This window comes from Saccopteryx bilineata, chromosome 6 (genome assembly GCF_036850765.1).
Source record: "Saccopteryx bilineata isolate mSacBil1 chromosome 6, mSacBil1_pri_phased_curated, whole genome shotgun sequence".
Classification (NCBI taxonomy): domain Eukaryota; kingdom Metazoa; phylum Chordata; class Mammalia; order Chiroptera; family Emballonuridae; genus Saccopteryx; species Saccopteryx bilineata.
This window is the reverse complement of record NC_089495.1, coordinates 178512270-178535947: the sequence shown is the minus strand read 5'-3', so window position 1 is coordinate 178535947 and position 23678 is coordinate 178512270. Positions and strand designations below refer to the sequence as shown.

The following is a 23678-nucleotide window of genomic DNA, read 5'->3' as shown; positions in this document are numbered from 1 at the left end:
GTTTTCAGATTAGCAGATTTACCAGTGTTCATAGATCTTCAGTTGCTGTAATTAGTAAATCTTCAGAGAATTCTTGGAGGACGGGAGAGAGAGAGAGATAGTTGCTGGTGTACAACAGGATCATTATATTTTGCTTTGTGGGAGGGAAAAAAATAAAACAGCAAAATGCCACCACCAAGGGTAAATGTAATCAAGCAGATGCAAGGATCTGCCCCCATCTCTAACTTGTAATAGTATATGCAGGCTCCAAACTGAAATAGTTTGAAGGTGATCTTTTCTACAATGGTTCTCACCCACACCAGCGTATTACAACCAGGTGGGGAGCTTTGAAAATGTACTGATGTCCAGGCTTCATCCCAAGAGTCTAATCTGGCAGGGGTGGAATTTGAATGTTGTATTTCAGAATTCTCCAGGTGATTCTAATATGCTACCAGGTTGCCAACCCTAATTTCTAGGCCATTGATTTGCAAAATGTGGTCTCCAAAGTAGGAGCATTAGCGTTACCCAGAATTCTGTTGTAAATACACATTCTCAGCCCCACCTCCAACCTATGAAATAAACAATGAGGGAGAGGGTGAAGCTTTGCAATCTCTGCTTGTAACATATGCTCCTGGTGAATCTGATGCATATTCAAGGTTGAGAAACATTATTTCCGGCAGTGGGCAGTGACACTTAGACGACACTGAATCCTAAGAATCAAGGATGCGTAACAGTGGACATTGGAAATATTATATACTAAAGTCAGTGATGCTGTCTTCAGTGTTCAGTCACCTCAGGAAACTTCACTTATCGAGGAGCAGTGCCTGGGAGCTGTAATTCCACTGAGAATAAGGCTTAATTGCTAATGTGCAGGTGGCAGCTGATACGGAGTGGTCCCTCCCACGCCTTTCAGCTCAGCTTTCAACTTCGCTCTCAATATTCTTAATTAATGATCTGCAGCCTCTGAAGCCATTTCATCAGTGGTCTCCTGTCCCAGCACGCTTCCCCTTTGAGCAGTCCTTGAAGAGGGTGGTGTTCCCAGCATTCAATTAGAAAAGGAAAGTAGCGGTGGCTCTCTGAACCCAACCTGTGACCAATTAGCTACCTCCCCCCTTATTCCTCTTTGTAGTTCTCTAAACTCAGGTCAGGGGAAGAAGAACTGGGCTTTCACCAGCAGACCCCACCTCTGTTTGCCTGACTTTCTTCTATCCCATTTGGTTTGTCAATTTCCTGCCTTAGGCATGAATTGGTTAAAAATTCCCTTTGAACTCCTGCTCAGTTTGTAGAAACTTGATGGAGCCAGGATGAACGAACCTGTAGGCTTGTTTCCTGAGCTCTGAGCTGCAAGGGAAGTTCAGTACCGAACTTGAAGTTTCAGTCTCTGCAAAAGCCGAGGGATTAGGAGCGATTACAGTGGCTGCGGTAATAATTTTAAGAATTCTCCTTGAATTTTGTTTTCTGATTCGGTAAGGCAGGGCTGTGGTTAAAGGGGTGAAATGTGAAGGGAAACTTAAACTTCTTGATCCTCTAATTGGCAGTAACAGTTTTTATTGCTTCGTTTTCTATTTACAAGGAAAACACCTTTAAATAAAAACAGTTCTATTGGATCAGCAGCGTCCCTGGTAAAGTTCATAGAAATGTCCCAGGTTAGTCCCTGTCATCCCCTCATGCAGTCCGGAGGAGCCGTCTGGAATTCCCTGCGGGATGGGAACCCCCTTTGCCTCACTCGGCACTTCCTGTTGTGGGGTTCCCGATGAAGTTTGCTCTTTTGGTTTTAGTTTCTCACTAAAATGTTAGAACCAGGATTTCTGAACCAGGAGTCACTTTTTAGGGAAGTTATTTATGCTATCCGGTTTGATAGCCACTAGCGATGTGTGACTATTTGAATTGACTAGTAAATAATTGCTAATAAGCCAATTCAGATTAACTAGAATGAAATAAAATTCAAAATTCGCATAGCCTCATTGCAGGTGCTCAGTAGCCAAGGTGGCTTGTGGCTAAGGTATTGGACAGCACCAATCGAAAACGTTCTTGTCACCACTGAAAGTTATTAGCGCTAGTCAATTTTGTCAGCCTCGTTTGTTGGACTTGCTGGGACTGATGTCAGTATTTGTTAGCTACTCCTAATTTAGTAGTTAACTATTATCTATTCACTACTACTGTACTCTATTATTTTTAATGTCCTATCAACACCTCTGTGGGAGCAGGTGTGATTACTCCCATTTTACAGACAGTAGGATTGAGGTTCAGAGAGCCTGAGCAACGTGCCCTCTATATGGGCAGTCAAAAGTACAGCCAGTATTTGCAAAGGTGGGCTGATGAGTAGTGCATCTTCTCAAACCATGATTCTAAAGCCCATGCTTTATATATATGTTAAATTGTAAATTATCTGATTCTTAAGGTCAGTAAGCCCACATTATTAGGTGTGCATTAAAAAACAAAAACCAATAACCAGTAGTGCATCAGGTGATTGAAGTGGCTGTCGTTAAAATGCAGCTCAGTCAGTAGCAGATCCTTCTCTGGTTTCTATCACTCCTCAGAGCGAGACCAGTGTCCTATGGTCACAATGCAATATTGATGTGGTTGTCAGTTTTCACATTTCATGTCAGTAGTTTGATCTTCTGGGCTGAGTGGTGAGCAGACCACCTCCCGTGACTGATCATTTCCCCATTAGCTGTCAGTTTAAAAGTATTTCTTATGTGGAGCCAATTACCTGTCTCTTTGTGGTTTCTCTGTGGTCATCTCTAGAACTAAAAAAGATCACTCTTGTACCTGTAAAGTCCTGGTTATATTATTTTATTCTGGTTTATTCCCTTTTTAGGTAAATCACTCCACTTTCTTCAATTGATCCTCGTACCATGATTTTAAGTGTTATTCCGATCTCGGTCAGTTTTTCTCTAATACACGATGGATTGTTTCATTTTGTAGGTATAATTGAACACTAAATGCATAACACCTTGCCATTGAATGCTTATTCTGGCCGCTCTGTTAAGGTAGCCCAAAATGAAGTGACTGTCATCAACGGCCGTAGTGTTGTGCTGCCCGCTCACAGAGCTTCCTCTTGACTATGGATTACCTCTTTGCTGGCCCTAACCTATGTCCTGGTTAAAGTCCATCTAGTTAGATTCAGTTCATCTTTATGAGTCACAAAAATCCTTTTTATTTTTATTTTTTTGCCAGATCCAGTTTTTGCAATGCTGGGTATTCACTATTCCTTCCTGTGTATCCACCTATTTTGGGGGCATGTCCTATCTACCTATTTTTTTGGGCATGTCCACTATATCTTCATCCATGTCACTGGTAAAATGTGAGCAAAGACCAGGGTCAAGGAAAAAGCTCTTTATCACCTCCCTCCATGTTGTGGTTTGGTCATTAATGGCTCCTGGAGTTGTGGCTATTGAACTGGTTATGCATCCATCTAATTGTCATTTCCTCCACCCCTGTTTTTTATTCCCAGGACTCATTTGTTTATTCATAGATTTTTTTTTTTCAGTTTATATTTACTGAGCTCCTACTGTGTGCCAGGCAGGCCCTTTTGAAGGTAGAACTGATAAGCTCTGCTGATTGATTAGGTATAGAATCCAAGACAAGAGGCATCAAAGGTGACTTTTGTTCAGGCTTTGACCTGAACAGCTGGAACAATGGTGTTGTCGTTTACCAAGCCAGCTTAACTAAACCTGGTAGGAGCAGGCCTGAGTGTAAAATATTAACATTTGGGATCATTTACAACAACATGAATGGACCTTGATAACATTATACTGAGTGAAATAAGTAAATCAGAAAAACTAAGAACTGTATGATTCCATACATAGATGGGACACAAAAATGAGACTCATGGACATGGACAAGAGTGTGGTGGTTACCAGGGGGAGGGGAAGGGAAGAGAGGGAGGGGGTAGGGGCAGAGGAGGGGCACAAAGAAAACCGAATAGGTGACAGAAGACAATTTGACTTTGGGTAATGGGTATACAACATAATCAAATGTCAAAATGACCTGGAGATGTTTTCTCTGACTCTGTGTACCCTAATTAATCAATGTCACTCCGTTAAAATTAATTGTCTAAATAAAATAAATTTACATTTTGATTTTGAACTTGTTAGGTTATAGATTATTTGATATGCAATTGGAGATATAGAGAAGGCAGTTGCATATGTGCCTCTGCAGCTGGGGGAGAAGCATCAGCTGTCATCAGCATGTGAACTTCCAGTACCTGAACCCTGGAGACTGATGATGAGAGTGTAGGTGGAGACAGGAGGTGTGTTAGGACTGAGCCCTGATCAGATGGCGCGCTGGGGACGAGCCAGCGGAGACTGAGAAACAGTGCCCATTGAGGACGGAGGAGAACCAGTCAAGGGAGGGTTCCAGGGATCAAGGAGATGAACCACATGGTGAGATGGCACTGAGAGGCCAGGTAATGTGAGGACCAGGATCTGACTGTTGGTTTGGCTATAGGAAGGCCATTGATAACCTTGACAAAAGCTGGTGTGGTGGAGTGCTTTAATCAAAAGGATGTCATGGGAAATGTTGCCTGATGACTGGCTGACTTATTTGTCAATCACATTTTACCAGTTGTTGCAGTCTAGGAACGTTATCAAAGAAAATGAAGTGTGTTTTTAATAATTTGAGTTTTCTTCTGGATCTCCTCTAATAATCCAGTAGGGATTTAGGTCATAGTTGCAAAATCTATCTTTCTCTCCTTTTTGCCAAGCATGATGTCACTTGAGCCTCTCTAGGATCTCAGTACAGCTCCAGTGCTCCTCATCCACCCAGTGGCCAGGCCAGGTGCCCTGTGTGTGCCCTGTGTGCGCCATCCTCTGTGTGCCCTGGCACAGGCTCCCTTGAGCCCAGGGACCTGAACCCGTATAAAGCACTAACTGCGGTTGTATGACCTCCCTGTTGGTTTGGGCTTACAAATGCCTCCCATTCCATTTCTGGCCTTCTATTTCTTCCTAAGACTGTTCCTTACTCTGGCAGGTAGATCCCTTTTTCTCTTTGGGTTTTTATCACCATTTTATCCTCCTAATTCAGAGGTGGGTTGTTAAGATGCTCAGTGAGGCTCTATTGTATCTGTGGTTATCAAACCTGGCTTCACATCCTGTTGACCTCTAGAGGATTTTTGTTTTTTCATTTAAAGAAAATCATAATTTGAGTTTCTTACAACTCAGGGGAGAGGAAGGGAGGAAGAGGGAGTGAGAAGCATCAACTCACTGTTCCACTTAGTTGTTCCATTTAGTTATGCACTCTTTGATTGCTTCTTCTGTATGCCCTAACTGGGGATCAAATCTACCATCTCGGCACACCAGGACAATGCTTTATTCACTGAGCCACCGAGCCAGGGCTGGGAATTATTTTCTTACGATAAAATTGTGATGTTTTCTACTTGTGAGTTTTAGAACTATAATATATTCTGGTGACTTGTCACCTTCTATTATGTTATATTGTAAAACCTAATCAGATATATATTTTTTCCTTTCTAATGTAACCTCCGGAAATGTTGCTGTCTTGTACAGATCGTGCCAGGAATAGTCCTCAGGGAGACATACTGGTCTACTGCAGTGGTTCTTAAACTTGAACGTGCAACAGACTCATGTGAACGGGTTATTAAAACACAGGGTACTGGGTCCACCCCTGGGATTTCTGACTGTGAAGTCTGAATTTGCATAGCAAACAAGTGCCCATAGATGCTAATGCTGCTGGCCCATTGGAAGATAGGGCTCTAGGCACTCGTGGGCAGATAACCTTCAAGGTATACACACAGAGAGCTTTCTTGCACAGAATCAGGATAAGCAGGCTGAGGATGAAGAGGGGGCTCGCACTTGACTTGGTTGCACCCCTTTGAGGATCTGGTCACCTGGAGCTCTGCAGAAGTGGAAACTTTTCACGTGTAGGAAGCCCCGGGAAGTCCTCACTCAGGTTGTGTTTTGGTTTGCAGCCATATGTGGATTCCGCTCGCCCTCCCGTCCTAGCTTTGGCCTATCAGAGTGGCCCGGGGAGCCCTGCCCTTACCCAGTGTGGAAGAGCACATGCAGCCCCCTTTATCAGCAGCACTTGCACAATAGTAATACACCAGGATGTCATCGATGACACAGTCACAGCTTTATCTGGCAAGCCCTTTGGTATATTTGTAAGTAGAGGAGAGGATCTTGCAAATTATTTCTGCCTGAAATTATTTTACATTTAACCAAATTCTTCTCAGTCACCGAGATTCCCCAAAGTGTTCATCAAAGACTCTTGGGTACCCCCACCCTCCAGACCTGCCCACCTGCTCCCAGGAGGCAGGGAAATTGTGCTATCTAGCTTTGATCTCCCTTCCTCTTTTAAGAAATCCCTGTTCAAGTCTGACACCCTTTTGAACAATCCATGAATTCTAGGCAGTGATCATAAAAGGAATGCTTAGTTTTTCTTTGTCTTTTCATTGTGATTCATTTATAATTTGTCGTAAATGTCTTTAACTTACAGACTGCACTGCTTTTCTTTTGCTCTTGACATTGGAGAAGATAAAAGAATATTTCTTTACAATTCAAACCCACGTTCCAAAGCTTCTTGATAACACGTGCTGGATAAAATTTTGAGTGGGATTTGTTGGGATTGACACCCCTGCCCCTGTACTGACCAAGTTTTGTTTTCAGATTACTAAATGGTTGCTCCTAATTGGCCCTGAAAACACTCCTGACCAGTCTAAATATTGCTAACTGTGAATGTTCTAGTCTTAAGACCCTCTTAACACAAGTTCTCTGTAGACAAGTGCATCATTATTTCCATCAGTTTATCTTTTCACTTTATGTTCTCTGTTGCAGAAGTGTGTGAGAGGAGAGCTCACATTTGTACCTTGTAATCTGGTGTGATTACAAACTATCTCTTCTAAGAAGCCGTGTGTGGCCAGAGTAAAACTGTGCAAAAGAATTACGAGGCATTTATTAGCTCTTAGTAGGAATAAGTGGAAACCTGTGGCCCATCTATTTGTAAATCTTATAGAGCTGACAACTCAGAGTTCATTTAAAATTGCCTGGAATTTATGATACATTCTACCTTTGGAGGAAAAAAAGAAAAGAAACAACCAACCTATATTTCTTTCTTGAGCCCTTTGTATGGCTCACACTGTGCCAAAACCATGTGTCTACATTTTCTCATTGAATCCTCCAAACAACTCCATAAGGTGTTTCCATTATTTTATATTGCAGAAACTTACGTTTCACAATATTCCATTGTTTCAGAGTCTCGCAGCATTGAGGCACAGGGCTGGGCTGTGAAGTCAGGTGTGTCCTGCCCCTAGACCGTGGTGTTCTTCATTTCTGCACATGCTCTGTGCCTCCACAGGCTAGTCTCCTGAGCGTTAGTATCCTGGAGGTTAAATTCAAAGAATAATGTCTTGGAAACCACTGCGGAATGTATCTAAAGAAAAACGAAGCCACTTTTTATCTTTCAGAGGGGGTGGCTGGGGGCCTGTTCCTAACTGGTTCCGTACTGGCTTTTAGACCAGCCCCAAATACTACCCCAAGCTCCAATGGTGTGTGTTAAATATTAGCATCCCATCATCAAACCACTTCGGTTGCCTTTGCTTCATTCCCAGTGGCACCCAGCTTCCCTTCCCAAATCTGTACAGGAAGACTCTGGCCACTGTGGGGCGCTCTAGGCAAAAACCCCAACACTTCCATAGTAGGAAACCAGAGACCATTTACCGAAGGACATTAGCCGCTTTTGCTACTTTTTCCCCTCCTTTTAGGAGTTGTCATCAAACCCACTAGCTCTGCCTTTCGTTACCATTCTCATTCCTTTGTTGTTTGCTCCTTTTCCATGTAGACTCTTTCCCCAGCTACAACAATAAATCTGGTAAGAAAACCAAACAAGCAGCTAGGAAGGTGTACAACCCTCATCTATAGTCAAATTTCCTGCAGCCACCAACAAGGAGAGGGACACTCCCTCTGATTCCTTTCATTCATGCAAGTCACACCCTCCCCTTCAAAGAAAGAGTCATCTGCTTGCCACCAATGAAGCCCCATGTGTTTCCTCTAACGGGTCTGAATTCACATTGTCATTCAGGCTTTGCAGTTCATTCCCTCTGATGGGAAGCTGGAGAAATACCCATCTGGTATGGAGCAGTGGGCATCATTACCCATTTTCTGGGGTGACAGTATTCTGGGCGTAGCTGAAGCAACCATAGTTGTAAACCATGGACTTGAATCTGTGCTGTTTCTTGTTCTGAGGACAGGGTGCAGGTGAGAGAGTGGGAATCCCTCCTAGGAAGAGGCCAGGCAGGCACTGAAGTGATTTTCATCATTGTATTTTTTTCATTCATTTAACCAACACCCTTCACTGCCATCGGTGTGCCAGCCCCTTCTAGGCATTGCTACCCTGAAGGTAACAAGCCAGCCCCCTGCAAGGCTGGTAGTGGAGGTGGTGGTCACAGCCTGTGATGAGCCCATGGCCGAAGTGTGAGTGAAGCGTGCAGCAGCTCAGAGGAGCCTGACCCTGCCAGGCATGTTGGAGAGTCAGTTCTTCGGGGAAGAGCCCGCTGGTTGCTAAGACTTTTGCTCAGCCAACTTCATTGGGTGTTTTCCTTTTTCATGGCTTATAACATGATGTCTAGCCATGTGACTGGCATTTTCTGTCACTGCTTGCCAAATCTAAGTCATGCCCATAGAAGTCAGCACAGCAGAAAATGTGCCCTCCTGTTCCCAAACCACGCCTTTTACTACTGTGCATGGGTGGCTCATCGTGAACCGATAGAAGGCAGTGCAAGGTGCGGGACTCTGGGTGGCTCTTTTGTAACCTTATAGGAGGACAAACATTATGTGGGCCAATAGAATCCAAGCAAATGGTTGCAAACAAAACTGCAACCAGGAGGTGGGATGTTAAAGAGGAAGGCACCTGGAGGAGATCTGGTTGTGTTCATTCTTTTTATGTAGCGGGAGACTGACACCTGGAGAAGGGCGGTGGCGCGCCCCTCCTAAACTGGGGAGTTGTCAGAAGAGATTGGATTTAGACGTAGTCTGCCAGGCCATCCTCCCACTTGTCATCAGAGAACTTTCTCTGGTGCTGCGTCTAACTCTGTTATGAAGATTATAGAGTGCTCCTTGTCCCTGACCTGACCAGTATTGCCAGGTTGGCAAGACACTGCACTGAACAAAACCCAGTCATGATTGCCAGGGAGCTTCTGAGAGAGAAGGAGAGCTCTTAAGTGTCGCAGTGTTTCCAGGACACTGAGCGGTAATGTTTTTGCCCCTCCGCGTTGTCATGAGAATGAAGTGCAGTGAGGTCCTGAGAGGCTGGTGGCCGTGTCTGGCGCACAGTGCATGCTCGATGCCTCCTACTTGCTGTCATTGCGAACTTGTTCACCCTCAGCCAGCTTCTGCAGTTAGAGCAAGGATGTAGTGTTTTCCAATAGAATGACTCTATTCTTCCTTCCCCGACCTGTCAGCTGGTTTATTGTATATGCCACCCCAAAGGTATGCTGGTGTTTTTTTCCCCCCTCGAATGTAAACTCCAGCTTGGCTTTCTTGGGCAAGTATTTTAATGAGGAATAGGCCAAGGGAGTCAAGTTGACAAAATATTTGCATTGACTTTTCTTCAGCCTTAACTCTCTGGGGAATACTGTTAATGTCTTTTCCTTCCCCCACCCCAGCTTCCACGTGATTTATGGCCTTCGGCCTCCGCAGCATTCTGTTGCCCCCGCCTCATCCCTCCTTCTCTCTGACCACTCTTCCTGCCCAGTTTCTCTGTAGGGGGCCTTTGCCCTTGCGCTCTTGTGTCTGAACTCTCAGGGGGCCATGCTGCTCAGGTACGGGAGCTCAGGGACCCTGTTCGGAATCCTTGGTGCTAATGGGCAAACATGGCTGCCATTGCTCACCCGAGAGCGAGTAGAGGGCTAGTTCCCCAGCACAGTGAAGTGGGTGTCAGGCTAGGCAGCCTTAAGTGTGCCCCCACCACAGGGTCTGGAAGGGAATCCTGAGTCTCCTTCCACAGAGGTGATATTTCTTCAATGTAAAGCATGGTGGTGGGGCTAGAGTGTAACAGGTCTGGACTTGACCCTGGGCCTGTCCCTTACTGCCTGTGTGATACTGAACTAGTCCTCACCTTCCTGATTACACTTCCTTATCCATAACATATGAATAACAGCTGTGCTCTCTCACAGGCTGGTGGCAAGGATGACACTTAATGCTCTAGGTGAAGCCTAGCGCAAGCCTGGAACGCAAGTGCTCTGTAAATGACACTACATTTTCTTTCAAAACCACGTGACTCTTTAATCTTTATGTTGTAATATAGATGAAATTTGTTTTGATATGAAAGTATATAATGCTTTTCCTAAAGTTGGCACTCCCAGGAAGATAATTGCCACGTGTTTTCAGGAAGTCATTCAGGAGAAGTATCTTTCTAGACACAATATCAAGAAGGATTGACTTATCTCAGCACTGACTCACCCTCATCTTATGGACTCCTATTGGCCTTTCACTTTTTACATTTGTGACTTGCAAACGCAGAGCCAAATGTGGAGGCTTAAGACTATGGTGCGAATTCTGTACAAGCCTATCGCTGGCTTCATTTTGTTTTTACCCTATTTTTAAGTTTTTAAAATTTATTTCCTCTATTTTTAATCCAAGCTGCCTTAAATTCTCAGTCCAGGTGAGTGTAAAATGTCAGTGACAGCTGCAGCAGACCCATGTGAGTGGGCTGCCGGCGGACAGCTTCACGGGCATGGTTGAAACGACTCACATGCTTTGGATGTCATCCTCGCTCTTCCCCCCCTTGCGTCCTAACCACGTCCTCTTGATGCTCTCTTCTGAGCATCCCTCAGACCCCCCTTCCTCTCCACTGCAGGGTTACCTCCCATTGTCTCTTGTTTGGGTTCTTGTGGTGGCTTTAAACTTGCAAGCCTGGTCCCGGGGATTTCACCCCATCAGGCCACACTGCACTATCCTACCTGACAGAGCTCTCCAGCCTGCAGGTCTGGGGCTCCTTAGTGATCCTTCTTGCCCTGTTGACCTCCTCTGTTGCTCTGTTTCTGCATTATCAAACTCTTCTGACCCCAGAGCTGCTCAGCTATCAGACCTCTTTCCCTGTGTGGACTTGCCCTATTCCACAGGACTCAGCTGCGACATCATGCCCTCTTCCCTGGCCTCCCTCAGGCATAATTGCCACTCGGCTACCTCTGGTCATTAGGCGTGTGCTGTGATTACACTTCCTACAGCTCTCTGTTGCTACATTTTCCTGTCTCTGGGTCTGGCCCAGTGCCCTGTGAAGCTCAGTGGAAAATGAATGATGAATGAATGAGAGTGTGTGGGAAACCTCCCACAGATCTCAGTGTTGAGCCTGCTTCCGAGGTGTCCACATGTTAGCATTTTACCTTTACTTTACACCCAGTATAAAATTAGAGGACAAGATCTTCCTTCCACCTCTGAAGACTTGGAAATACTTCAAGTTAAGTTGCAGCTTTGGAATTCTTAGGGAAGAGGTAGAAAAATCACCAGCGTGCTTGGTTGGCAGTGGGTTTAGGATGAGGTAATCCTAGGATCCTTGTATTCTCTTTTTTTCTTTTCGAAATATGGAAAATGACTGGTGATGACATAGTTGTTGCCACTACAGAATAAGGAAGGAGGAACTTGTTCTGTGACACATCAGTGTCCTGGGCTGAAGCAGAATGGCCTTGTCGCCAGCATGACCTCAGAGTCCTCGGTTTGCAGATAAGACTGCAGTTTGCCCAAAATTCACAGCTCATTTGCCCTGTTATTTGTTCATTCAGTCCTTTCATTTAATATTAAGCCCTCACTGTGGGCTGGGACTGTGCTGATCCCTGAGGTGCAGGCTGACGGAGGTGTGGGCCAGTCTCCTCCTCCAAGGAGCCGGCAGCCTAGATGGCAAAGCCCCGGCATGGCACAGACCAGCCACTGAATGCAGAAATAAGCAAGCACCTGAGGCACCTGCTCTGGAGGAGGGAGGAGGGAGAAGGGGAGGGAGAGGAGCAAGGAGAGCAGAAAAGCTCTCTAGAGACTTCCACGCTCCTGCTAGGAAGCATGCATAAGAATCCACTGAGCACAGGAGCACTGAGGTGCTTTGGAAGCGGGAGCCAAGGGCAGTGAGAGGAGTGGAGCCGGGAAGAGCAGGCCCATTAGAGGCATGTAAGTTAGGCCCGCCTCCACGCAGAAGGAGCTTGTGCTCCTGGTAGGGGCATCAAGAGTTCATCCGGGACACCCAGAGATGCAGCCCTCGTGTTCTAGGTAGGAGATGATGCAGAACAGGAGAGACAGGGTGCGGTTAGCTCTTGAGTAAAATCTAGGAGACTTGCTGACCTACTGTAGAGGGTTAGGAAAAGGGAGGAGTTAGGGTCGAGTCCCAGGTTTTTGGCCAAAAAACTCTGGGTGGAGAGGGCTAGAAGCTGGACCAGCCTCTGGCCTGCTGACTCACGACCTGTGCAGGTTTTCCAAGTAGCCTTTGGCCTGTGGAAGAGGTAACTGGGCTTGTGGAAGAGGGTCAGCACTGGCTAGAGAAAGAACTGAGGGCTAGTGTATTGCTCGTCTTGTAAGAGGGCTGGAGAGTTTGTCTGCTGAGAGTGGGAACGGCCTCCTCCTAATTAAGGACAAGAGGGAGGGGCTGGGCTGCTGGCAGCAGTGGGAGGCTCTTTTCTTTCTTCTTCTTTTTTTTTTTTTTAACTTCTCTTTATTCCTGGGAGAAAAGAAGCAGCAAAGCTTTGAAAGGAGGAACTTTAAGAAAGGCAAAATACCTCTGATTCATGTGGGAGTTTGAGAGAGCTCTTGCTGAAGAACTCAGACCTGCGGGCTGCAGGGGAGACGCCTGCGTGGGGGGGGGGACTGCATGCGTGGGGGTGGGGACTGCATGCGTGGGGGGGGGGCTGCATGCGTGGGGGTGGGGACTGCATGCGTGGGGGTGGGGACCGCATGCGTGGGGGGGGGGACTGCATGCGTGGGGGTGGGGACTGCATGCGTGGTGCGCAGTGGAGTCTGGCAGGAGTCCAGGGGAAGTTTGAGCACCAAAGTAAGACTTGATGATAGAGTTTAAAAATTAAAAAGACATTCTAATCAGTCTGTTTATGATCAAACTTACACTAGGTCATTTGTAGTCAAAGTTATGAAATGATGAGCAAATAACAAATTGGACCTTGCTGTTTAATTCTTTGGAAAGTTACTATTACATAGTATCAGTTCAGATTGTTGAAACATCACTATTTTAAATTTCTTTTTTTTTTTTTTTTTTTTTTACTACTTTAAAAATTATTTTTGGCCCTGGCCAAGTAGCTCAGTTGGTTATAGCATCATCCGGACATGCTGACGTTTTGGGTTCGATCCGTAGTCAGGGCACATACGGGAATCAACCCGTGATGACATGAAGAAGTGGAAAAGGGAATCAGAGTTTCTGTCTCTCTCCTTCCCTCTCTCTCTAAAAAAGTCAATTAAAGAATGCTTTTGCTAAGGAAGAAGGGCTAGTGCAGAAGTTGGTCTGACTGAGGAGTCAGGGTAGAACACCCACAGAAACCCTGTGTTACATCACATAGTATGTGGACCCGCGATACAGCAGGCACACTTCACTGCTTTGAGAGGCTCTTGTTCTGCAGCCAGGGAGCACCAGCAGACCTGTCTGGGACAGAATTCACAGGGTTGGTGAACTAAGGTGGGGAAAAAAGTGAGTATCTTTACTTTGACCCAGCTCTAATAAACGTTTTTATTATGAAGTATTCAGAACACAATAGTAGTCACAATATCTGTCGCCATTAGAAATCATCTCTTTTCGTGTTATGTTATAGTTGTGGCACATACCTAAATATATTATTTATTCTTATCATTACTTTGGATTTATAGTAGGTATTAGATCCACCAGTGTTTTGTTTTTTTTTAAGATTGAATTAATTGGGGTGACAGTGGTTAACATAATTATATAGGTTTCAGGTGCCCAATTTTGCAACACCTCTCTGTACAACAAATTGTGCGCTCACCCTCACCCCACCCCAGGTCAAGTCTTCATCAAGAACCAATGCTTTAGAGCAGTGGTAGTCAACCTGGTCCCTACCTCCCACTAGTGGGCATTCCAGCTTTCATGGTGGGCGGTAGCGGAGCAACCAAAGTATAAATAAAAAGATAGATTTAACTATAGTAAGTTGTTTTATAAAGATTTATTCTGCCCAACTTAGCGAAAATCTGACATAAAGTACTTGGTAATTATTATTATATGCTTTAACTTGCTGTAACTCTGCTTTATAAATTTTATAAAGTAAAGTTACTTCCCTACTTTATAAATCACCATTACTGTGGAACCGGTGGGCAGTTAAAAAATTTTACTACTAACAGAGATACAAAAGTGGGCAGTAAGTATAAGAAGGTTGACTACCCCTACCTTAGACAAATAACACACGTTACTATATCACAAATTTGGTTTTTAAAATTTGGGTAACCATACGTCAATAAAATTGTTTGATTTTTGTTTGTTTGTTTTTTGGAATCTTATTCATTGTGTTTTATGCCCTTAAGAACATTATTCTGAGCAGATTTTACCAGCTGCACAGCTGGCCAAAGAGGCCCATGGCACACGAAGGGTTAATAACCCCTGCCTGAGATCATGTAGCTGTGGCAAAAGACCTCCACCTGGTGGCAGCATACTCCTTAAAGGTTAAATCTATAATCAACAGTTGTGGAGAAATTTTTAAATAATAGTATATTTGAGTATGGTTTTCTAACAGTTTTGACCACAACCCACAGTAAGAAATAGTTACCTCGTAACTCAGTATGCGCATACAGAAGTTCCACAAAACAATATTTGACTTTACCATGTGACCCACTGATATTTTTTAATCTCATTTCAATATTCTCTTTGATTCTCTTTCATTAAAATAAAATGCCTGTTGCAGCACACTAAACTGCAGTTCAGTAAGTCACACGGCACTGTGACATCAGAGAAGATCATCTTTCATCAAACCTCATGATTTATTACCCAGTGAACTTCACTTTGGTCTCCCACAGAATACCCGCACATTTTCAGGGACATAAGCTTACATTTTAAATAACTGTTAACAAATATGAGCATATTTTTACTCGGCATTTAAAAAATTGTTTATTATCATCCTGGCCGGATAACTCAGTTGGTTAGAGCGTTGTCCCAAAGCACAGAAGTTGTGGGTTCAGTCCTACGTCAGGGCACATATAGGAACAGATCAATGTTTCTGTCTCTTTCTCCCTTTCTTTCTCACCAAAATAAATCAATAAAAATTTTAAAAATGTTTTTAATTGTTCATTATCAATGTATTATTTCTATACAAGGAAGAGAACTAATCTTAGGCACTTACTCTGTAAAGGTATTTACCATTCTCATTACCACACAAAGTGCTCTTGTGCCTGCCTGACCTCAGTCAGTTCCTACCTAGGCAGTCACCGTTCTTTTACTTTTTAATGAATTTTACTATGTGTTTGTATATTGTGTGCATTTTACAGTGGTCACCTTTGTGATGCTTTGGCTATAGATTTAATTTTGGTGTTCTAGAACTTTATATAAATAGAAGCATACAACATATATCGTGTTAGCCTGGCTTCTTTTGCTTAACATAATATTTTAGAGATTAGTCCATGCTGAGTTTATCAGTTGAATTAATCAATATATCCATTGAATGAATATACTCCTGTAGATAGGCTTGGGTTGTCTTCTGTATGGACTATTATGAATCAAACTTCTGTGAGCATTTGCTTCCAAATTTTTTCATGCACACATATTTTATCTGTCTTGGTTGAACACATGAGATGGAATTGGCTGGCTCAGTCAGTAACTGTATGTTTACAGGAAACTGACCACTCTCTGCCAGAGTGGTTGACCATATTACATTTCCACTAGCAGTGTCTGAGAGTTTGGGTTGCTCCGTATCATTACCAATTCTGGTGTGCCAGTCTTTCTAATTGTAGTCATTCTAGTAGGTTTGTAGTTGTATCTCTTGGTAGTTTTAGTTTGCATTTGCCGGATGACTGATATTGAACATTTTTTTTCATGTGTTTATTAGCCATTTGTTTATCTAATTTGTGAATTGTCTGTTCAAGTTTTTTTTTAAATATCAGTTTGTAGGAGTTTTTTTTACATATTTTGGCGGCCCATCCTTTATGTCAGATAGATGTATTTATGAACCCAGTCTACAACATACATACTCATTTTGTTAATGATGTCTATTGATGACCAAAAGTTTTAAATTTTGACAAAGTCTAGTTGAACTATTTTTTCCCCTGTATTTATTGTTTTCTGGGTCTGAGTCCTGTCTAAGAAATCTTTTCCTGCCCCAATGTCAGGAAGCTAGTTTGGTTTTTCTGTTTGGGTCTATGATCCATTTCAAATTAATTTTTGTCTATGGCATGACGTAGATGTGAAGTATCATTTTCTTTCCATATATATACTTGGCATTTTATACCATTAGATTAAAATGCTTTTTTCACCATTGAATTTTAACACAGAATTTAAAGTGAATTTAAAAAAATAAAACTGTTCAGTCAAAGATACACAGAAGTGACTTTTCCTTGTGGGCCGTAAATGAACCCTGTGGACCACCCTCCATCGGCATGTAGTCTTAATTTTCTTCTCTGAGATAGGTCTTCCACAGTGATTCTGAGTCTCAGGAATTATTTTACTCATAAATTTGAGGGTTTATAAGGCTACAACATTTTACAGCATCTGTAGCTATGCCACAGAGCTAGCTGTTCCCACATGTGACAGACTAAATTATAACTAAATAAAAATTCACAGTTCAGCTTCTGGGTCACAATCGTCACATTTCAAATGCTCAGTAGCCACATAGGGCTATTGCCTACCCTATTAACCTGTGCCGATATATAATATTTCCACTTTTTCCAAAGTGCTAGACAGCACTAGACAGTCGAAGAAGAAAGCAAGCAGGCCTTGTCCAATTTTGTAATATATCTTCATGAATGAAACTTAGGTAGTTTTTTATTTTTTCTTTTCCTTTTTTTTTTTTTTTTTTTGTATTTTTCTGAAGCTGGAAACGGGGAGAGACAGTCAGACAGACTCCCGCATGCGCCTGACCAGGATCCACCCGGCACGCCCACCAGGGGCGACGCTCTGCCCACCAGGGGGCGATGCTCTGCCGCGACCAGAGCCACTCTAGCGCCTGGGGCAGAGGCCAAGGAGCCATCCCCAGCGCCGGGGCCATCTTTGCTCCAATGGAGCCTTGGCTGCGGGAGGGGAAGAGAGAGACAGAGAGGAAGGAGGAAGGAGGGGGGGGTGGAGAAGCAAATGAGCACTTCTCCTATGTGCCCTGGCCGGGAATCGAACCCGGGTCCCCCGCACGCCAGGCCCATGCTCTACCGCTGAGCCAACCGGCCAGGGCCTGAAACTTAGGTAGTTTTGATAGCTGTCATTCAGCATCTGCCTTCTTCTCCTCAGTTCTTTTTTATTCATGTGTACTTCTGTTTCTACTCCAAGATGTATCGTACCTGCCAGCCCTTTTGTCTGTCTAAAAACGCAGTAGCTTATATATTTGTTTCCTCCTACCTCCTGTGACCTATTTTACTTCTCCCAGGTTGGATAGTCTTCCAACTGCCGCTGGGTGTCTAGGCATCCCCCTTCAAGGTGCCGCCCAGAGAGAAATATTTTCTCTTTTCTATCCAGCGTTAAAATGATATTTCCCTCTAGCATTTTCCCGTAAATATGAAACTTGCAAAGAGGAGTCGGTTATGACTTGGAGCCCTGCCCCCAAAGAATAGTTCTGTCTGGTGGTGAACTTCATTGCCATTTCATGAGCACGCACATAGGAGTCCGTGAGATTTTCCGGCTGTTCGCTGGGCGCGCACTCACTCTGCCATTGGTGTCTTTCAGTGCAGGGGTTTTGCCGTCCTGGTGGATCTTCACGTGTTGCCACAAGGTTCCAACAAAGAGACCAGCTGGTTTTCGGAACAGAATAAAGAGGTACCACAACTTTTCACTATTTAAATGCAAGTATAAGCTACTACTCGGAGAAATATTAGCTCTTTCAAGCTTTCATTTTAATTAGTGGGTACAAATATTGAGTGATAATCAACCCTTGAAAAATAGGTGTTATCTTCCCAAGAACAGACATACGCCTGCTTTTTGTTTTCTTCAGAAACTGACACATCCATACATTTCATATGCTACTCTATTATTTAAACCAGGTATTTCCTATCTCTTTGTTTTGGGTGAAGGAGTACTCTATATTAAAAGAAGTTAAAGTGACTGTTCCAGGGAAGCAGGGATTTTAATCTGACTGGTTGGAAGGACAGACCGAACACCTGGAGCAGGTGTGGGGCTAACAGACGGCTGAGCTGTCACACCTGTGTGAAGTCCCAGACTTCTGCACTTTTATCTTCTACCATCCTTTTATTAGCATGAGCCTGTGACAACAAGTGCAGCGATGTTTGACAGTGTTTCTTCTCTTACCGCACTCTGTCATTAAGAGGATGGTCCGTCAGTAAAGCGAATAGCTGTTTGACTGGAGCATGTTTGACCTCCCTGGGCCTTGGCCTCCTCATCTGTAATAAAAGGGTTCCATCCAAGGCTGTCTTAGTTACTCCTGGCCCGGTGTCTGCTGTCCCACCCCAGTGCTTCTGTGATAAAGGGTTAGAAAGCCCATCAGCTCTCATCACATGCTTTGCTTCCTTCTTAGATCCTTGCTTGCTAGAGCACAGAGGTAGCAAAGCAATCAATGGCTTTTATATAACTTTGAAAATATTATGCACACTTTGTGTAAAAGTTAAGTTTTATTAAAAGTGGTACATGGAGAAGACACTATTGCTAATGACACATACACACACACACACCCTTTACTATGGTAACTCTTCTTTTTAAAAATTTTTTTATTAAGTGAGAGGCAGGGAGGCAGAGACGTGGGGTGGGGAGAAGCAGATGGTCACTTCTCCTGGGAGCCCTGACCAAGAATCAAACCTGGAACTTCCACATGCTGGGCCGACGCTTTACCACTGAACCAGTCAGCCAGGGCCTATGATAACTTTTTAATTAGCTTTTAAAGATACCTAAAAAAAAATCTCCCCAAAAGAAAATTTATAGGGTAAGGGATCCAAGATGATGGCAGAGTAGGTGGATGTTATACTCACTTCCTCCCAAGACTGGACTGGAGTTAAACTCAATTTAAGAACAATCATCCTCAAAAATCAACTCAAGACTAGCTGAAGAGGAATCTTATACCCAGTGTTTCATAGAAGAAGCCACATCAAGACTGATAGGAAGGGCAGAGATGCAAAAAGGGCTGCCTTACTTCCACAAATTGCAATTGACGTTCCAGAGAGATATCTCAGCTGCAGGATGGTTAACCCTGAGAAAAATTACAGGCCAATATCCCTGATGAACATAGATGCTAAAATCCTCAATAAAAGATTAGCAAACCAGATCCAACAATATATTGAAAAGATCACACATCATGATCAAGTGGGATTTACTCTGGGAATGCAAAGTTAGTACAACAGCTGCAAATCAATAAATGTGATACATCACATAAAGAAAAGGAAAGACAAAAATCACATGATAGTGTCAGTAGATGTAGAAAAAAAGCATAAAATCCAGCACCCGTTTATGATCAAAATTCTCAGTAAAGTCAAAATAGAGGAAGCATACCTCAATGAGATAAAGGTCATATATGACAAACTCACAGCTAACATCAGACTCAATGAGAAAATACTACTCTGCCATCATCTTGGATCCCTTAAGATCAAGGATAAGACGGGTGTCTGCTATCGCCATTCTTAGTATGCTGCTAGAAGTTCTTGCCACTGCAATCAGACAAGAATAAAAAAATAAAAGGCATCCAGGAAAGGAAGAAGTAAAACTGTCATTATTTGCAGATGACACGATACTGTATATACAGAACCCTAAAGATTCTACCAAAAACACTACTAAAACTGATAAATGAATTTAGTAAAGTAGCAAGATACAAGATAAATGTCCAGAAATCAGTTTTATTTTTATATACCAATAATGATCTTTCAGAAAAGGAAACCAAGAAAACAATCCCATTCACAGTTGCTTCAAAAAGAATAAAATACGTAGGCATAAATTTAACCAAGAATATAAAAGGCCTGTATTCAGAAAATTATAAGACACTGAATAAAGAAATTGAAGAAGATCCAAACAAGTAAAAGTATATACCATATTTATGGATATTAAGAATTAACATAATTAAAATGTCAGTATTACCCAAAGCAATCTATAGATGCAATGTAATTTCTCTCAAGATACCAATGGTGTATTTCACAGAACTAAAACAAATATTTTAAAAATTTGTATGGAACCTCAAAAGACCCCAAATAGCCACAGAAGTCTTGGAAAAGAAGATTAAAGTTGGAGAGTTCACACTAACTTATATCACACTATACTACAAGGCCATAGTAATCAGCCAGCATAATATTGACATAAAAACAGACATATAGATCAATCGAACAGAATAGAGAACCCAGAAATCAACCCCCGTGTATAAGATCAATTAATATTTGACAAAGAGGCAAAAAGTAATCAATGAGATAAAGATAGTCTATTGAATAAATGGTGTTGGGAAAATTGGACAAATATATGCAAAAAAAAATGAAATTAGGTCACCTTCTTACACCATCCAGGAAAATAAACTCAAAATGGATTAAAGACTTAAATATAAGACTCAAAATCATAAAAATTCTAGAAGAAAACATAGGCAGTCAAATCTGGGACATTTCTTATAGCAATATTTTTTCAAATATATCTTCCCAGACAATGGAAACAGGTAAAAAGATAAACAAATGGTGGGACTATATCGAACTAAAAAGGTTTTGTATAATGAAGGAAACCATCAACAAAATGGGAAGATAATTCACTGAATGGGATACCATATTCACTGATATATCTGATGAAGGATAGATATCCAAAATTTATAAAGAACATAAGCAACTTAACACCAAAACAGCAAACAATCCAGTTAAAAAATGAGCAAGGGGTCCTGGCCAGTTGGCTCAGTGGTAGAGCATCGGCCTGGCGTGCAGAAGTCCCGGGTTCGATTCCCGGCCACAGCACACAGGAGAGGCGCCCATCTGCTTCTCCACCCCTCCCCCTCTCCTTCCTCTCTGTCTCTCTCTTCCCCTCCCGCAGCCAGGGCTCTATTGGAGCAAAGATGGCCCGGTCGCTGGGGATGGCTCTGTGACCTCTGCCTCAGGCGCTAGAGTGGCTCTGGTTGCAACATAGCGACGCCCAGGATGGGCAGAGCATCGCCCCCTGGTGGGCAGGGCATCGCCCCCTGGTGGGCGTGCCGGGTGGATCCCGGTCGGGTGCATGTGGGAGTCTGTCTGACTGTCTCTCCCCGTTTCCAGCTTCAGAAAAATACAAAAAAAAAAAAAAAAAATGGGCAAGGGACCTGAACAGACACTTCTCCAAAGAGGACATACAGATGGCCAACAGACATATGAAAAGATTCTCTTTGCGCATTGCAACACCTTAGTTGCTCATTGATTGCTTTCTCATATGTGCCTTGACTGTGGGCCTTCAGCAGACTGAGTAACCCCTTGCTTGAGCCAGAGACCTTGGGCTCAAGCTGGTGAGTTTTTTTTTGCTCAAACCAGATGAGCCCTTGCTCAAACCAGATGAGCCCTTGCTCAAGCCAGCGACCTCGGGGTCTCGAACCTGGGTCTTTTGCATCCCAGTCCAATGCTCTATCCACTGCGCCACCGCCCGGTCATGAAAAGATTCTCAACATCACTAATCATCAGAGAAATATGAGTTAAAACCACAGTGAAATATCTCCTCACGCCTGTCAGAATAGAAGTCATAAATAAATTAACAAACAAGTGTTGGCAGGGATGCGGAGAAGAGAACCCTCATGCACTGTTGGTGGGAATGCAGAATGGTGCAGCCATTGTGGAAAGCTGTGTGGATTTATCTCACAAAGTTAAAAATGAAAGTGCTTTTCACCCGGTAATCCCACTTCTGGGAATATATCCTAAGAATCCCAAAACACTAATTCAAAGAATATATGCACTGCAGGATTGTTTACAATATCCCACATCTGGAAACAGCCCAAGTGTCCAACAGTCAATGAATGAATAAAAAATGTGGTACATCTGTACAATGGAATACTATGCAGCCATAAAAAATAAGGAGCTCTTACCTTTTGTGACAGCATGGATGGACCTAGAGAGTATTAGGGGGAGTGAAATAAGCCAGTCAGAGAAACAAGTAACATATGATTTCACTCATGTGTGGAATCTAATGAACAAAATGAACTAACAAGCAAAATAGAAACAGACTCAGACCTAGAGAGCAGGTGGACAACTGTCAGGTGTTGGGGAATAGAACAAAAAAGGACAAAAAAGAAACAGCTCATGGACACAGACTACAGTGTGGGGATTGCCCTGAGGGGAGAGAGAAGTGGAAGAGGGGGTGGTAGAGGAAGACTTGACTTGAGGGGGTTGCACACACAGTACCGTGTAGAGATGTGTTGTAGAACTGGACTCCTGAAACCTGTATAATTATGTTAACCAGTATCTCCCCAATAAAATTCAATTTAGCCTGACCTGTGGTGGCGCAGTGGATAAAGCATCAACCTAGAACGCTGAGGTCACCAGTTTGAAATGCTGGGCTTGCCTGGTCAAGGCACATATGGGAGTTGATGCTTCCTGCTCCTCCCTGCCTTTTCTCTCTCTCTCTCTCTCTTTCTCTCTCTCCCTCCCTCCCTCCCTCCCTCCCTCTCCCCTCACTAAAATAAATAAGTAAAACTTAAAATTTTTCAATTTAAAAGAAAAAGAAAATTTATAGTATAATACATTTTCAATCCAAAGGTAATAAAATTATCAGGACTTGCTGTCATAATTTCACAAAAGATACTTGTTGGTCTGAAACAGAGAAGGAAGGCACAAGATTCTGTATGATGGGATTTATCATTCAGGTAAAGAACCATGCACTGTTTTCATCAAGACTTAATATATAGTAGGCCAGTATCTCTCCTACCACAACTCACCTCCATATAATTCCAAGCTTTGCCTTACAACACATGTCCCCATGATTCAACTCAAATTAGTTCATTTCCCCAAAGTGACTAATACACACCTGAGGGGACCTCACCAAACAAGGCTTCTGACTTGACTTTCATTTAGAACATTCTAGAATCCACATTTTCTTCCATTCTCTTCCAACTGCCCCACTTTGACCTTAGACCTTTCTTGTTGATATTCAGTCGCTTTTGCCAAGAGTCAGTTTATTTGGAAGACTTTAAAATAAAGCTGTGGGTATGTGAATCACCTCCTAGCCAAAACGTAGGGCTAGAATTTTCCAGGGTGCTGCACGCAGCTGCACCGCTGCACCTGGTCCCCACGTCCGAGCAGCCGGGCATGACTTAGCAAAGATGCTTGGAGCACGACTGGACCTGCAGAGCCGCTGCGGTGGCAGCTGCAAGGGGACAGGTTGTGCCAACCAGCCGAGCTTTGCTCCCCACGCGAAGTTCCTTTAAAATATGTTCACTGACATTAAAATTGCTCTGGGATAGTGTGGGGCAGGGGGGTGGGGAGAGAAAAGCTCATCAAGAACAGTATATGACTTCAGTCCACTTTCAGGGTCTCAATGCTTTTTTTTCCTTTTTTTTTTTTTTTGTCATTGGATCATCACATGACTGAGATTTCATGAGCAATCAATTTGATTGCATTTCTACATTCACTTTACCTAGTAAAGCTCTTAAGACTATACAGTTCCTTTTCAGAAAAAGGAACTAATTACATATATTC

General features: G+C 43.2%; 1 protein-coding gene across 1 annotated transcript in view; it reads left to right on the top strand.

Moving 5' to 3' along the window:
- SLX4IP (SLX4 interacting protein) overlaps positions 1-23678 on the top strand; it is a 225047-nt gene that overhangs the window by 122412 nt on the left and 78957 nt on the right. The window contains 1 exon segment of the mRNA XM_066236042.1: positions 17788-17877. Within this exon segment, the coding sequence (XP_066092139.1) occupies positions 17788-17877 (90 nt within the window).